Raw genomic sequence first — 16324 nt, 5'->3', positions numbered from 1 at the left:
CTCAATATTTATTTATAAATTTATTAATATTTAAGACATTCATTTAATTATGGGAAAAATAATATTATTTTTATATATGCACATAATTTTAATATATAGACAACAGTAATACAAACCTAACAAAATTTGTTTCATATTTTTTTTGAGTTTTAGATATTTTTATGTGCATTTTAGATTATTTCAATCGATTTATCAATATAACTATTATACCTTATGCTATTTTTCTGAAATTTTCAAAAAATTATATTATAATGTAAATATACAGATACATGTATAAATACATACACATATATGTATATCCTAATATCCGTATCCATATGTATACATATATACATACGTAGATCCCACATAAACAGTGGCTACAGTGCCATAAACAGCAGCTACAGTGTCTTAGACCCTAAAATCACTCTAATACTTAGAGCTTTAGTATATAAGTATTGATTCCATGATATGTGCCGAGCCTGTCAGGCAACATCATGCCAACTAGGGCTGAACGAAAAACTCGTACCTCACGAGCTGGCTCAGTTTTTTTTTTCTAGGCTCACTCGATTCAATTTTTAACAGGCCAAGTTAAAGATTTAGCTCATTTTGCTAGCTCGCGAGTCAAATGAGCCCAAATATCTAGCCTTATCTATCATGTGACTGTGGGTCTGAAAGTTGTACTGCTCGAGGGCCAAGCCCTGAAGGGTGGCACTAAACGACATTCAGCTCTACCTGAAGCGCAGTCGAACTGATTCAATCTACACAGATAAAGATTTAAGGATCACATCTCAATTCACTATTCCCACATGCTCCCCGTCACACTCACTCAACCACTCCCTTCCCGATCGAAGACCTACTCCACCTTCGACGCTGTCATGGCTATGGTGTTCAAGTGACATGCGCTAGCCACGGGCCTCCTCGACGACGCCAGGGTCCGGCTCGGTTTCGCAACCAGCACGCAGCACCTCCTCCACGCCATGCTGCCGTCAGTGGACGACTACTATGGCAACTGCTTGTACCCGGTGGGCATCACCAGTTAGCATGTTCATTAATTTCGATCTTTATCACGGAAGGAATTGGAGGCCGCTGGAGGCATCGACGCACTGTTATCGTGCCATCTGCCCAATCTTTATCACTAGATGTATACATTACTTCCTATGTTTTGCCTATTTTACTCTTAGACTTTTGTTAGATCTCTCCTATGCGTCCAAATCTCTTTATAGTCATTGTATTCTTGAATCAATTGCAAGTTTGTGCAGCCTTTTAATAGAGTAAGTTTAATTGTGGTGCTGGGTTACTCTTAGTTTCATGAGTTTCAAAAATATAATTTTCTGCATGGACAAATTGCAAACCTGTAAATCTAAAATTCATATATGCATTGATAAATTATTTATTAATGGAAGACATAGGTACGAGGACCTAAGAAGTTTGGGATAAATGGAGCTTTCTTTTACGATATTTGTCTGGTGTAGGTTCTAGGGATGATTTAGCTTCTTACCATGTCTGTTTATGTGTGTTTTGCAGAACACAAATGATAATTAAGTAAACGTATTGGCTAAGACGAAAAGCCCCTCTCAGGATCAAAACTATCTCCAACCTTCCTTCAATTTTTTCCGGTGAGCATCATTCTAGAGATCACCTTCGCCATGCCATTTTTCAGTGTGCTACTAAAGTTCTATCTTCTTTTTAACACTAATATTGCATAAGAATGTAGCAGATAGCAAGTTAAAAAATTCGAGCCCGCCTTTCTCGAGATGAATTCAAAATTATAGTGTATGTGACATAGTGCTATATCTTCTTAAAAGGCCAAATGTAATCTCATGTGTTGACATCTTCACATATGGCTGCCTGCTAATCTTTTTGGGCTATGATTTAAAATATTGCTACTTTTGTAATTCATGGTCCACATATAGGTAAAGGTTCACCATACTAAATGGATGTTTGAAATTTGATCTTTGGATTTTTCAGCTTTCACAAAATGTTCAAATTCTGAGTCCAACTGAGATCCCATCTGACCTTTATGTATGTGCATAATGTCACATGACAAGGTTAATTGATACATTAAACTTATAATATCTACATGATGATGTTCGAAAATTAGGCAGCAATATAATAGCCTTAGCCATAAATACCTGTACGTGCAACTATGATCCTCTTAGCCACAAGAATTACTGTGTTGCATGTTATCTTTTATTCATGTTATATCTGGGAATATGCTAGAGTTAATATTTTTTATATCTGTAGGTTGTAGCTGTACCTTTTTATTCTGGAGTATTTATGGGTAGATTTCTACTTCATATATTTACTATTCATATATGCATATATCAATTACGCTTTTTTTATACAGGTTCCCATATCTTATATCTGAAGGTTGTAGCTTCTGCACAAAGCTCTTACGGGTAATAAATTGAAATAGTTCTTTGCTCCCTTTGATAATATTTCATTTTCTTACTTTTTTTTGTTTCGTTCTTAGCTTCAATTAATGAAGTCAAAAAGTTATTATCAATGTAATATGTATTGTGTTTAATTGTTAGCCTAAAATCCTATAATAATTGAAGTGCTCAAGTGTTGATCGATAATAAGGTAATTTCATAGCATCTTTTACCACTCTCTCTTTACCTGGCATACGAAAGATGTTACTTCAACCAATTTTATGATGAGTGATATCCCACAATTCAAATATTTGAATAGAATATACTAATCTAGCGTGCTTGGATTTTATAATAGAAAAGATAGTTGCGCGCTTAGGGATCATATGACTTGAAGTTGTTGTTTTTTTTTTTTTTTTGCATAATTATCTTCACTCCTACCTGAGCTTAGCATTGTATGCTGCTTCAAGGATGATTCATGTATACAATATATTTGAATGTTTTGATTAAATGATTCTTGACCAACCAATTTAGGGTGCGGTTCTTTCGAGGGTGATTATTGCGGGGATTGTTATGGCTACATTGTCTACCTAAATGTAGTTACATTTTGCTATTTGCGGTATGTTTTTCTATGTTACTTTACTATTCTCGTCTTTATTTACTTTACTATTTTTGTCTTTATTTAGACCTTACACGTGCTAATTATCAACATTTATTTATATATTTGATTATCTAAAATCACATATTATTTGACTTTGCTATTAATCTTTTTTTTCATAAAATGCACGACGGGTGCGGCCTAGCGTGCCTTAGGTCGCACCTTCCATCTAGGGATGTCAATGGGGAATTCCCCGTCGGGGAATGGCTCCCCATTCTCATCCCTGCACGAAGGAAAATTCTTCGTCCCTGTCCCCACCTCCGCTCGTGGGGACTATTTTCTCTCCATTCCCATCCCCGCGTGGGGAATGGAGACCCGACGGAGAACCGTCCCCGCCCAACTGAGCTAAGGCCACCCACTGAACCGATCCGCACCATGCTACGATGCCAGGCCGTGCCTGGCTGGGCTGCACGCTAGCACCCGCCTGAGTCGCGCATCTGGCTCCCGCCTGGACCGATCGTGCACGCCTGGGCCACCTCCGCTGGGCCAAAACGGATCCCCGCGGGGAAACATGAACGGGAAATACTTCCCTATACCCGTTCCCGCTAGATCCGACGGAGATATAATTTGTATTATTTATATCTCCATGAGTGATAAAATCTACCTATCTCTATTCCTAATAGAATAATTTTTCGTGAGAAATCAGGGATCGGGCCCCATTTACATCTATTTCCGTCCGTCCACGTAGTATTCATATCCCCATGGGGTCTAGTCCGCAGCCCACGGGATTAGATTTGGTGTTAAACCAGAATCACACAGTCCAGGAATATACTCTTGTTTCCGTTCCCCATTTTCCGAAGACCCATCCATCTCTCCACCGTCGCAATGGGGCAAGCCTGGGCGTCTCTCCAAGATAAGCTCCAAGGTACCTGACCCTTCTTCATCCTCATCGAGCGATTCCCTCTTCCCAGGAATCCATCCGGACTTGCGAGTCGTTGAGTTCTCGGCGGTGAAATACGAATCAAATCGGTGCAGGGAGGCGGTGGAAGGAGCGACAGGTGAGGAAGATCACGGACAAGGCGTTCGACCGCCTCACGGAGGACGCCAAGACGCGCGAGAAGGAGGCCCTCACCTTCGACGAGGTCTACATCGCCGTCCTATGCGTCTACAAGTAGAACAGCCGAACGAACCCTGCATGTTCTAATACTCTATAATTAGCTATTTCTGATTGGTTTCTTGTTCTTATTGGGGGCAGTGATATCAACAAGTACTTGCCGGGGCCGCACTACGATCCCCCATCCAAGGAAAAGCTGAAGGCCATGATGGATGTAATCACAATCTCCCTTTCCCTCCGTTTCGTTTTTTCCCCCCAGTTTGACGATCGAATATTGTGTTCTTCCGGTTGTTCCTTTACTGGAAGCAAAGTTTTCTTGATTTCTGAGTTTAGTACCTTAGAGTTAGCTTATTATGGTGTAATCAGCTTTGCTAGAAGGTATCCTAGAATTCAGAGATAGCACAGTACTACCTGTTTCCAGTGAGTCAGTGGTGCGCACTGGAAGCAAATATTTTCCTTCTCAAATTCCCCAGGCTTGGTTTCTGAATGGTGCAGGAGTTTGACGTTAACCTGGACGGGCTCCTGGACCGGGAGGAGTTCGCCGAGTTCATCCGGAAGCTGACCGCCGACTCGCTGTGCGCGATCAGCCAGAAGCTCGTGATCACGCTGGTGGCCGCGCCCGCGCTGGCGATGGCGACCAAGAGGGCGACCGAGGGCGTCCCCAGCGTCGGGAGGGTGGTGCGCAAGGTGCCCAACGCGCTCTACGCCGCCGCCATCACCCTGGCCGTCGTGCTCGTCCAGAGATCCTCCGAGGGCATCGAGTGACTTTCCCGAACCTGCACCGTGATGGCGTGATGCGTTGATGCACCAGGCGACAACGCTTACCGACCGCATCGTCTCTAGGATAGGTGTTTCTCCGACTTGCCGTGTGATAATGTGTTCAGTGCTTTTCTGTGACATTTTATTTGATGTGATTTGTTCTGGTTTCGGTAATACAGCTATGTAGAACTGTGGATTCATGTGGACTGTATTGTGTCATGTGCAATTTAGCAAGTGAATAAAGCAGTACTCCTCGTGACGAATTTTAGAGCTTTTGCCCTTCGTTGTTCTCCGAGTTCAGTTGGGCCAGCTGAACCCGCTTAGCCTGCTTGGTTCTGCTCGGCCACGGCCTTTGATCTGCAATACAACCAGAAGGCCCAAATTTTCTCAAGAAAAACAAGGCCCGTGAATTCCATGTAAAATAAAACCCAAACCCATTTGACAGCCTTTAAAAGAGGAAACGAACTCGAGACAGTAGCTCCATATCAATCGGGAGCCTTGTGTGATTGTGAACTCATTCCACGGTATAGTGCCGAGCCTGTCAGGAAGCATCGTACCAGCTATGGCTGAACGAAGAACTCGTACCTCACGAGCTGGCTCAGCTCTTTTTTTTTTTTTTTGCTAGGCTCACCTCGAATCAATTTTTAAAAAGCCTAGTTAAAGATTTAGCTAGCTCGGGATCGAAACAAGCCCAAATAGCTAGCCTTATCTATCGTGTGACCATGGGTCTGAAAACTGTACTGCTCGAGGGCCAAGCTATGAAGCGTGGCACTAGCCAAACAAATTCGATTAAAAATTTGAGCATCACATCTGTATTCAATATTCCCATCTGCTCCCCGCCACGCTCGCTCAACCACTCCCTTGCCGGTCGAAGCCCACGCACGGACGTGACCAGAGTTTTTTTTTAATTTTTTAATATAAAAATTTATTTAAATATATTTTGGATGAAAAAATTTGTAAAAATAGACGTCTACCGCTCTTTCGTTAGACGTTTAGATACTTAGCGTCTTATGAGAGGACAGTAGGTGACTATTTTCGTAAATATTTTCATCCGTAATATATTTAAATAAATTTTTATATTAGAAAATATAAAAATAAAAAAAATTGGACGTGACCATGCTGCCAACGCGCGGACACACCCACGCACGGCCGCTCCCCCGCCGGCCGTCGCCCAGTCGCGGACGCACCCACGCTCCCTGTCTCCGTCGGATCGGCTGTTTCCTTATCCAGCTCAAGGGCCAAACCGAGCTGCGCCAGCTCGTTAGCTAGGGCTCTGACATCCAGCGGACGCGAGATGACCGGACGATCCCAACCACCCCGCGGGTAGGGGTAACCAACCGACACGCCTCCCTTTCTCCACGCCGTTGCGGCGTTGAGCGCAGCCGCGTACGACTGATCGCTTCACTTAGCATCACGTGAGTGGCCCCCGCTTGGGCGCCCGGCCCATGTTGGATCATTTTGACGGGACTTGCCGTCGACTTCCACCGCGCGCGCGGCGCTTGCTTAGACAAGAGGATGAATCATTGGTGAGACCAATGAGAGCTTGGTTTCGGAAATTCGGTTCAGATAGACGAAAGCAGTGAGCCACGTTTGTGAACTGCGCATTTCTTCACAGTAACGTGGCGCTAGGATCAAAACTGAAACCAATTGTAGTGATCTCGATCCCTGAATGTTCTTCGCGATGAACATGCATGCTCCTAATTACACATGGTGTGTATCAAGTGGACTTCATTCAGTATGTGCTTCGTAGTCAGCTAAAGAAGATTAGTCGTCGTCGTCTTGCTTGAAAAAAGAACAAGAATAGTCGTCGTCGTCGTAGTGTGTGAAACGCGTGCTTCTTTGAACAAGCTCACTTGCTGTGGCCGGTGGATGAAGCGTGGGTCTGCAGATCTATTGAGTAGGGTTTTGCAGGTAGAGGTAGTTGTTTATTGAGTGGTTTGTCGGTACATCTGGAGGGTAAAATTGAACACGTAGAAGAACTACCTAGTTGTAGCTTCAGTTAATTTTTGTACTCCTAATTTAACTTGGAAAATTGTATACGGTGGCCGGCCGCGCATAAGGAGGAGAGCGTGACCCCGTGCTGATATTGGGGACGACAACGAAGCAGGCTATCGGGGTTAGGGTTTCAGGGGGCCACGCTCTCCCGAACTTTGATTCCTCGGCTGGAGGCCAGCTCCACGATGGATCGCGCTGTGTGCGCGAGGCAGTGGGAGTCACCAAGCGCAAGTGGTGGCGACGGGCAATGAGTGATGTCAGGGCAGGAGCGTCACAATGGCAGGATTAGTGGAGGGCGGGTGGTGGGTGGCGTGGCGAGGAGATGATCGGCAGCCGCTAACCGCCGGTGGAGGAAGGGGAGGCGGTGGTGCGACAGGCAACCATAGCGTCAGCGGAGGTGAAGGTGGCTGCAAGGTGGTGGTAGTGCGATCCACTAATCCCGCCATTGTGACGGAGACAGCGAGTTGAGGAGTGATGGAGCGAGTTGAGGAGTGATGGAGCCAGGGGAAAAGGATAGAGGAGTCATAGAGCGGAGGAAGAATTTAAGGTTGTGTTTGGTTGGCATCCGAGCCCGATCCTACACGAGATCGTGTAGGATGACACGTGGTACAGTGTTTAGTTGGTTGGATGATTTATCGTCATGGATGAGAATGCATACAGATTCTAAGCATATTCTTTTGAGACGTTGTACATTTGGTACGTCAAATTTGGTCGAATGACGTGTCATCTAGGACCGAGTGTCCTGATGTAAACAGAACTCCAAAAATCGGTCGTCTGTTGCTTCAAAAATCATAATATTTGAAGCTATGTTTCATAATCCATGTGCAATATATTTTAATTAAATTTATCCAAAAGTATGTGTAGAATTTAAACTAAAATTCTTAAAAAATGCTATTCTTATAACTTCTAATAATTATTAGTGCTTAAATAAAAAATTATCAAAAATCTGGATAAAATCATTAATATTCTTCTTATATAATGGATTAATTTTAAAAATTATTTTAGTCCTAAGTTATATGATGAAAAAATGAGTTTTTTTAATACCCCATTTATATGTATTTTATCATACTATATAGCCCATTCAAGATTAACGCATTCAAACAACAAAACAGAATACTGCGACAAGTCGTTCCATCTTATATTTACTAATTGGAGGTTTCTTTTGGTGCCTCCACGTTAATCCTAAGAAAATCCTAAAAATTCTCATAAAAAAGCAAAACATCCAACCGTTGAATTAATTAATTGACTAACTATAACTATAAATCAACAACCAGACGAAACAACATAGAAAATTAAAAAACAAATCATAAATTCTCGTAAAAAAGCAAAACATCCAACCGTCGAATTAATTAATTGACTAATTATAACCATAGATCAACAACCAGACGAAACAATATATAAAATTAAAAAACAAATCATAAAGTCCAGCCTCAAGACTACTTCTTGCCTTACCTTTCCTTCCTTTTTTATTGTAGATATTATTTGTCCAACAAGGTTACGTTAGCAAACTCCAACTTAGTTACGTTAGCAATCAACACACTTTTCCAAATCAATTATAATCAAATATTACATAATTAAAACAACAGAACACAAACATATTGCGGATTATCACACACAAAAATATCAAAAAATTTATAATGTATTTAAAAATAAAAATATGAGATACGGTGAAGGCATTAAAAATAATAATAATTTCAAAAAAATCAAGAAACAAATAAAAATCAATTTGCATAACACATAAAATAAAAATTATAAATTAGATGTATTCACAAATAATAAACATGATTGCAATATTATAAACAAAAATTACATTTATATTTTACATTTTAATATTTAAATATAAATAGTTGGTATATTTTAACATACAGCTATTGTTGATACAAATATCTATAATTCAACCATAAACTAAATTTTTAACATGTGCAGTCACACAGATTGATACGCTAGTTACATTCAATCAATCAAACTTATTCATATGTCATTTCATATATCTAACAAAATAAACTACTTGAGGCATCTTATCCAAACTATACTATTCAGTTACATCTTATTTAGAACGATTCCATCCTATTTAATTTCGTTCAACTAAATACTGTCTAAGATGACCAATAGAAAGAAAGGTGAGCAAGAAAGAGCCCGCACGATTCGTCTCGGCGTGAGGGTCGCACGTCACCTTTGTCCTTTTAACCTGCTTATTGGATTTTCTTTACGTGCATTGTATGGCAGCATTGATGATCATCTGGTTACGTTTCCTAGTTACCGGCAAGCAGACACAGCTCACCCCTTGTTCTATTTTTTTTTTCTGAATCAGACAGGAGTCCTGTCATTTCATATTAAGAGAGGGGAAGTAAAATTTCTTAGTTCACAACGTGGCCGTCCGATCTGGATAGATGTCAATGTAGCTGAGATATGTATCATTTGCTTTCAAACATATCAAAAGGAAGGAAAAAAAAACACATGACCATAGAATGGAGAGGGCATTTGTCCTCCCCTTTTCGGAATTTTGACGCATGTTTTGAGCCCTTTCATTTGGAAATTTCAATGGCTTTCTTCGCTCTGAGCCCACAATCAGCGGCAGACGTACAACAGACTTTTAGGGGTTAATTGCTTTTTCTACCTCAAGAAGAAGTGCTATTCACTCATCCTGTCATCCATGGTCCAAAAATTTAAGGGGTGCTAAGCACGGTCGGAGCTAGATTAGAAAGTGTGGATACATATGCACCCCCTCTTATTTAAAAATAATACTAAAATTAGCTCTAATAAACAGTAAATTACTGTACCTCCGATAAACAGTAAAGAGCCATGCATCCTCCTCTCTCCGACGCTAGCTTCGCCCCCGGTGCTAAGGGGCTCTGGGTCTACCGGAACGAAGAAAAAGTGAATAGGATGGGAAAAAAAGTCAATCAGAGAGAAACTGATACTGTGTTACTGTACAAAGTCGCTATTCGTCAATTACTACTCTGCTATAAGTATACTTCAGTGATGGCACCCGCTGATAACTGGGTCCACAAAGCATGCAACAGTACGCCCACTGACAGTTGGGTCCTTATGTCAGTGCAATCGTGAGTGCAGAACTGCACACACTGCATAGATGGGAGCTGACAAACTGGTCCTGATGGGGTGGGGGCATGTGGCCTTCCGTGCCGTCACGTGCATGTCTTGTCTGGTAAAACCCCGGGATGCGTGGGCCTCTCTCTACTGGGCCGAGCTGGTCAGGTCCTTGGGCCTGGGCTTCTCCCAGTGCTAGTTCGTTACAGTGACGAAGTGCCAGGCCCACCATGGGTCCATACTGTTACTGCTACTGTGTTTGGCCCCATGGTCACGTCACAACGACCTGAACTGCACTCGTGATCTTTGGACACACACATAATCAAATGATGATTCGAATCCGTGTTGCCACATGCTGTTGCTTCGAACTGGTGATTAATCTCCACTGTACACCGTGCATATGTCTGGCATGTGAGCGTTCGTACGGCGCGGTGGAGCTGCTGGAGCATGCACGGTTAGATCGACAAACTTGCTTGGACGCTACTTTAACACGTATGCACGCTAAAATCATTAGCCATGACCTCGTGACGGCGGGGGAGTTGCGTCGAGTGTGTGCTGCAGATGAAGGGTTTCATCGTCGCTGTCAAGCTGAGGGTTTTCTCTGGTCTATCCTATTTTTAGTGGATGGTTGGAGGTTCTAGAAATATATAGTTATTATATTTTGTAGCTATGATAAAACTTAGGGTTTATCGTGTGGTAGCTTCCACTCTTCTCTCAAATGCCCTGTTTGTTTTCTATTTTTGATTTTGCTTCTGCTGCTGGCAGAAGTCAAAAGTCAGAATAAACAGGGTTCTGAAGAAGTGGCTTTTAGAGAAGTCAGAAGGCTGCTTCTGAGAAAAATAAACTAAAACTGAGAAGCTCGTTGAGAGACGCTTTTCTGAGAAACTATGTGCTGAGAAGTCAAAAATTTATTGTAGAAGTCAATAGCCTATTTCCAAAATAGCTTTCCAGACAAATGTGGTGTTTCTACTCTTTTTATTATTCTTGATTTATTAATATAATTGGCAGGTGATCTGTTGATTCGTTTAAAAAATGGTGAAACGAATAAAACTATAAGTATTGTGTCATTTGTAATATAAAACTATATGTACTGTACTAAGTAATATAAAACTGCAAGTATTGTTACTACACTAATTTCACACAAAAATCATTTTTAATTAGATTCACTAAAAAGTGGTATTATGTTTCTTCAAAAATTCTATAACTTTTTATATCTTCCATAATCCATGTATAACCCATTTTAACTGTATTAGCTCAAAAAGCATATGTAAAAATTAAATTAAAATTATCTAAAAAAGATACCTTTATAACTCATAACAATTGTTAGATCATCAAATAAGATCTCAAAAATCTAGAATAATTTCTAAAATTATTTTCGATCCTAGGTTATATGGTAAAAATATGAGTTCCTTTTGTAATGCTCCATACAAAAGAACTCAACTTTTCACTACATAACATAGGGCTAAAAATAATTTTAGAAATAAATCCATCATATAAGAATAATAGTAATTATTTTTCTAATTTTTAAGATTTTATTTGAGGGTCTAACAATTATTAGGATTTATAAAAGTAATCTTTTTGAGAATTTTAGTTTAAAATTCTACATAGACTTTTTAGTGAATCTAATTAAAATGAGTTGTATATGGATTATGAAGCACGTATAAAAAGTTATAGGTTTTTTACAGAAATATAAGATTACTTTTTGAATAAATTCAATTAAAATCGGATTTTGTATGAAATTTATGCACAATATTGATAGTTATGTATTACTTAATATAATACTTATAATTTTATATTATAAATAATATAATACTTATAGTTTTATACCATTCACTGTTTTAAAAAACACTTGCCTCTCACAAGAGGTGCTCTGCTTTGTTACCCGTTGTCTCGGAAATTACTCCATTCGTGTGGGATAGCATGGCGTCAGCTCAGTACATGTCGCGGTCGTGCCTCGTGAAATTTTGGCTCTGATTTCTTGGAGCGCGAACGGGCAGAATGGTCAGTAGCAGGGTGCGTGGCGCTCTGCGTGCACAGGCTTTTCGTTGGTTTGGCTATGGGTACTTGTGTGGTTGTGTTTGAGCTTGAAAAGCCTTTTGTATCTCTGGTGCCCCTGGCATAAGTTTGATCTGAGGAGTTACGGTCGTCTCGGCGCTCGTGTGCCCGTGGGACGACGACGTGTCTGCCGTGCCAACAAGATAAGATTGCCCCTGCTCGGCGCTGGACCACTGCATAGTTGTTGCAGGGAGGGGCTTCCTCACACGACTGGAATAGCTAGGCAGTTCCACCCCGGTAAAGATGGTTAATCGAAGTACGGACCGGGGGCTTTTGGCATTCGAAAAGCTATCCCATTTCCCCATGTCTGCCGGCTGCAAAGATCTTGACTCGATGTACACGTACAAGCTTAAATGTACGGCTAGATTTCACACATAATACCCTAGCTGCCAGTAGCATGGAGCACCGTAAAGGTGCTCTTTTCGTATGCTACTTTGATCAACGTTTTACTAACATGACTACATTAGTACACTGCGTGCAAATGTTACATCTAGTTCGCGGTTGGATTGGCCTAGTTTTATTGCATCTCCCTCCGTCCTTGGAAAGGTTTTGATCCGCCGGTACTTGGAACTAACCGGCTTGTCGGTGCATGGGCAGCAGCGACGTACGACGGCCGTGGACACGCGCACCGGCCTCCACTCGATCCCCAGCCCCGTCCGCTCCTACCAGGTGAAGTAACCTGGCACCAACCAGCCAACAATTACCCACCCCAACCAACCCTTCTCCTCGGTTTTAGCGCGTCACGTGATCGGGTGGCCCGCGCCGCGGCCGCTCGCAGTCACCTACCGGCAGCGTACAATACTAGCCAAAAGACGCCGGGCTGGGTCGCATTATTGTTGCTTTGGCGCCGCCGCCGCCGCCGCTCGGTGCTCGCCCTCGATCGACTGGGTCTCGGCGTGGCACCCAGTGTCTAGCTGGTGTGACGACACAGGTTGCCGACGTTGACATATGGAGGCGGGCAGTGCAGGTTGTGACCCTGTGGCATTGACGGCGGCCGCACTCTCGTTCGATGCCTTCTTGCCAAACGCCGACCACATGCTGAGGCAAACAGAACAAGACGTGCATGTCCGCTTGCTAGCTACACCAGCAATGCTGAAAATTCGGAGCAAGTTGGAGGGAGTTTCCAATGGTCACGCATATGGAAAATTCCAGCGCCCAATGAATTGAGAATGTTCTTGTGGCGGTTTGCACGTAACGGCTTGCCTATGAAGAAAAATATACAGAGAAGAAGAGTTGCTGTGGATACAAGATGTCCGATGTGTTACAGGTTAGATGAAGATGGTGGACATCTTTTCTTCAAGTGCAAAGGAGTGAAAGCATGTTGGTGGGAATTGGCTATGGATGATAGGAGAACTGAACTCATGTGTTGCGTCTTACCAAAGGAAGTTTTTCTGAAACTTTGGGAAAGAATGAGACATTACAAATGGAAGTGTATGTACGGCTTTGGCATTGGTGGTCAGCTCGTAACAAAACAAATGAGGATGGAAGATGACCAAGCATGATGGAGATATGCAACTCTGTGATATTTCATTGTGATGAGTTTTAGAAGTTATTGATTAAAGATTCTAGCTCGAAGTCGAGACAAGTAGTTAAATGACGAAAATCAAAGTAACCTTTCTTGAAGCTGAATTGTGATGGAATTTTTTGTCTCCTCAACACGTGATGGCAGCTAGGGTTTTGTTGTCAGGAATTCAGAAGACCATGTTTTGGTGGTAGGAGCTGATAAGCTCGAAAAATTATATAGTGCTTTTCATGCAAATGTTGTTGCCTGTCTACATGCCTTATGACATGCTGCAGATCTGGGCATAGTGTACGTGATGTTTCAGAGGATGCTTCAAATGTGATTGCAAGTCTGAAAGGGAATGATTATGATGCATTGGATGTCAGGATCTTGATTAGAGAGTGCAAGAGTGTCATTATGGCAATTTTTTGGTTGTGTAGTTTCTCCCTAGTGCCAAGATCGTGTAATTCAGTAGCCGACTCCTTAGCTACTTTTCTAGCGAGTTTGTCATTGCCGGATCTGCATTTTGGTAGGTACAAGTGCCTGACTTTGTTTCTATCCTATCTGCTAGTGATTTAGCCGAAGCTATTGGTTAATGGCATTTCCTTTTTAAAAAAAAAGGCTACACCAGCTAGACACGGCCCACTAGGTACCAGCCTACTATGTAGACATAACATGTTTAGACATACTGGCCTAGGGTTCTCGCTCGCACAGTGACTAGTTACACGAATTGTAATTGAAATTAAAAAGCAAAATATATTTTTGAAGATTTTCTCATATCAAAATACGCCTTACATTTTTTTAATATGGTATAGCCAATTGCTAAAACTTGTAATAAGTATTAGCTACATATATCATTAAATATAAGATATTTTTATTTGCTCGATGAAATAAAAACTCCGTTTACCTTTTAAGAAACTAAGTTAAAATGTCCTTTGGTTTTCTGATGATGAGTAATTGACATTGTCATTTATTTGGTTTGATGATATTCGGTTTTGCATGAGCTTTGATATGATTTGAATTGATTTGAGATTTTATTTGAGCATATTGATTATAAACTAATTGGAATTGGAGTTGAATATATGTGTTTGTTTGTCTTATGGTGTGTAGGTGATGTATGTAACTTGACGGTCGATGTCGGGATGATCGGGGCCAAGCGGAATGCTTGGTGTCAGACGATCAAGGAGGCCGAACGGAGTCAAGGGTGATCCTAGTTGAACATGTGGAGGTCAGGCAAAATATTGAAAGCTGATGGAGACAGGGTGTTGACAAAGTCAAACGAATGGATGCCGGTGCAAGTGACAAGGCGGGCCGAGGGATCGGGAATGTGAGAGATTTGCCGGTGGTTAGAATCGCATGATGGAGTATACGCGTCGATATCGAAGCGATTGCTTAAGGTGTAAGCAAGACGATGAGTCACGCTTTGAGAAGCGTGCAAGCGGTTTCGCGATTTGAACTTAAAACCGTGGGAGGACTGGAGGAGTACATGGTACCATCGCGAAACTTGCATCGAGGCAAAGATAAGTTGTGAAGGCGTCGCGACCGTTCGATGAATGGAGAAGAAAATAAACCAAAATGCTCATAGTAGTAGGTAGGAGTGTACTACAAGAAAGGGGTATTTTAGAAAGAAAAAAAGCTAAGAAACTTAGGGATCAAATTTCCTAGACCTATAAATAGAGGGGTAAGACTAGAGAGAAGTTTGAATCAGCCACTTAAACCCTATTATGCTATCCATTTGAGAGCCTTAGAACCAAGGTTTTAGAGAAGAGAATGATGAGTGCTTAGACTATGTAATATGTGAGAGTTTTGAGAGATAAATATTTGTAATCCGTCTAAAATAGGGCTGACCTCTTTAAATAATAAAGTTTATGTTTTTTTCACATGCTTGAATTCCCCTCATTCTAGTTTCCCTCTACTAGTTCTCTTGCAAGTTTCCAAGTTTTTCGGTTTTCATTTTCGTTTTACAGCACATTGCGAGATCATTTTTCTTATTGCTAGAGGCATAAAAACTCACATACGAGTGTATGCTCATGAGTCTTGAGTACCATTGTCTCTAGATCATCAATCTGGAGAGATTCTTTACCCGGTAATATTTTCTTTGAAATGCAGTTTTCACCTTTTTAGGGTTGTTTTTCTTAATTCTGTGGCTTAAACACTCAAACACTCATATATTTGAGCAAGCCTTGAGTCCACTTGCCGTTAACTATCATATTGAAGGATAACCTTGTTCGGTGTCTATATTCTGTAGTTTTTTAAAAGTTGCGAGTTTTTAAGTAGAAAGACAAATGAAATTATTTTGAATGGAACCTATAGTTCATATTTCATCTGTAAAGTTATGTTACTATAGAATTAGTCTTCTTATTTTGTTTATCTGATTTTTTTCACTTTTGTTTGAGAGTTTTAAGGTACGTTAGCTGAAAAATAAAAAAAACTATTATTTTTTTAAAAAAATTACTACTAAAATCTTTATTCACCTCTCTGATCACCATTGTCGTTACTGCACCTTTAAAAAAGTTACCTCGACTGGGGTCACGCAGCCATGCCGTGTCGACCTGATCCATGAATTGGTCGGACCGGATGGGCAGGAGTTGAGCGAGAAGTTAAGGCGGTCGAGATATTTGCACAGTTCTCGAGAAGGAAATGGTTGTGGGGTCCGCATGGGTGGACGTAGGCCCTACCTGGGGTGAGAACATCTGGACGTCAAAACGACCTCCAATTGATTCGAGGCCAGGTTATTCCGTCACCTCCTACAGTGCTGGATTTAACATGCCAACTGTCTATGGAAACTTGGGCCTTTGCATTAGTTGTCCCTTCTCTTACAAAGTCAACAAAAGGAGTGTGGCGTAAATGTCGCAATGTGAGAGTCACTCTAAATGGCGTTCATGCAGTGAGAAAGCAACACC

The 16324-nt window shown here is 41.4% G+C and overlaps 1 protein-coding gene across 1 annotated transcript; it reads left to right on the top strand.

Annotated features, from left to right (window-relative positions):
- Positions 1 to 3711: 3711 nt before the first annotated feature.
- LOC133889115 (uncharacterized) lies at positions 3712 to 5085 on the top strand. The gene is made up of 4 exons (XM_062329576.1): positions 3712 to 3874; positions 3985 to 4120; positions 4205 to 4277; positions 4559 to 5085. Exons 1-4 carry the CDS (start codon positions 3835 to 3837, stop codon positions 4826 to 4828), a joined length of 519 nt encoding a protein of 172 aa, XP_062185560.1. The 5' UTR covers positions 3712 to 3834; the 3' UTR covers positions 4829 to 5085.
- The last annotated feature ends 11239 nt before the right edge of the window (positions 5086 to 16324 follow it).

This window comes from Phragmites australis, chromosome 13 (genome assembly GCF_958298935.1).
Source record: "Phragmites australis chromosome 13, lpPhrAust1.1, whole genome shotgun sequence".
Classification (NCBI taxonomy): Eukaryota; Viridiplantae; Streptophyta; class Magnoliopsida; order Poales; family Poaceae; genus Phragmites; species Phragmites australis.
Note: the sequence above shows the minus strand (reverse complement) of the source record. Positions and strands in the feature narration are given on the sequence as shown.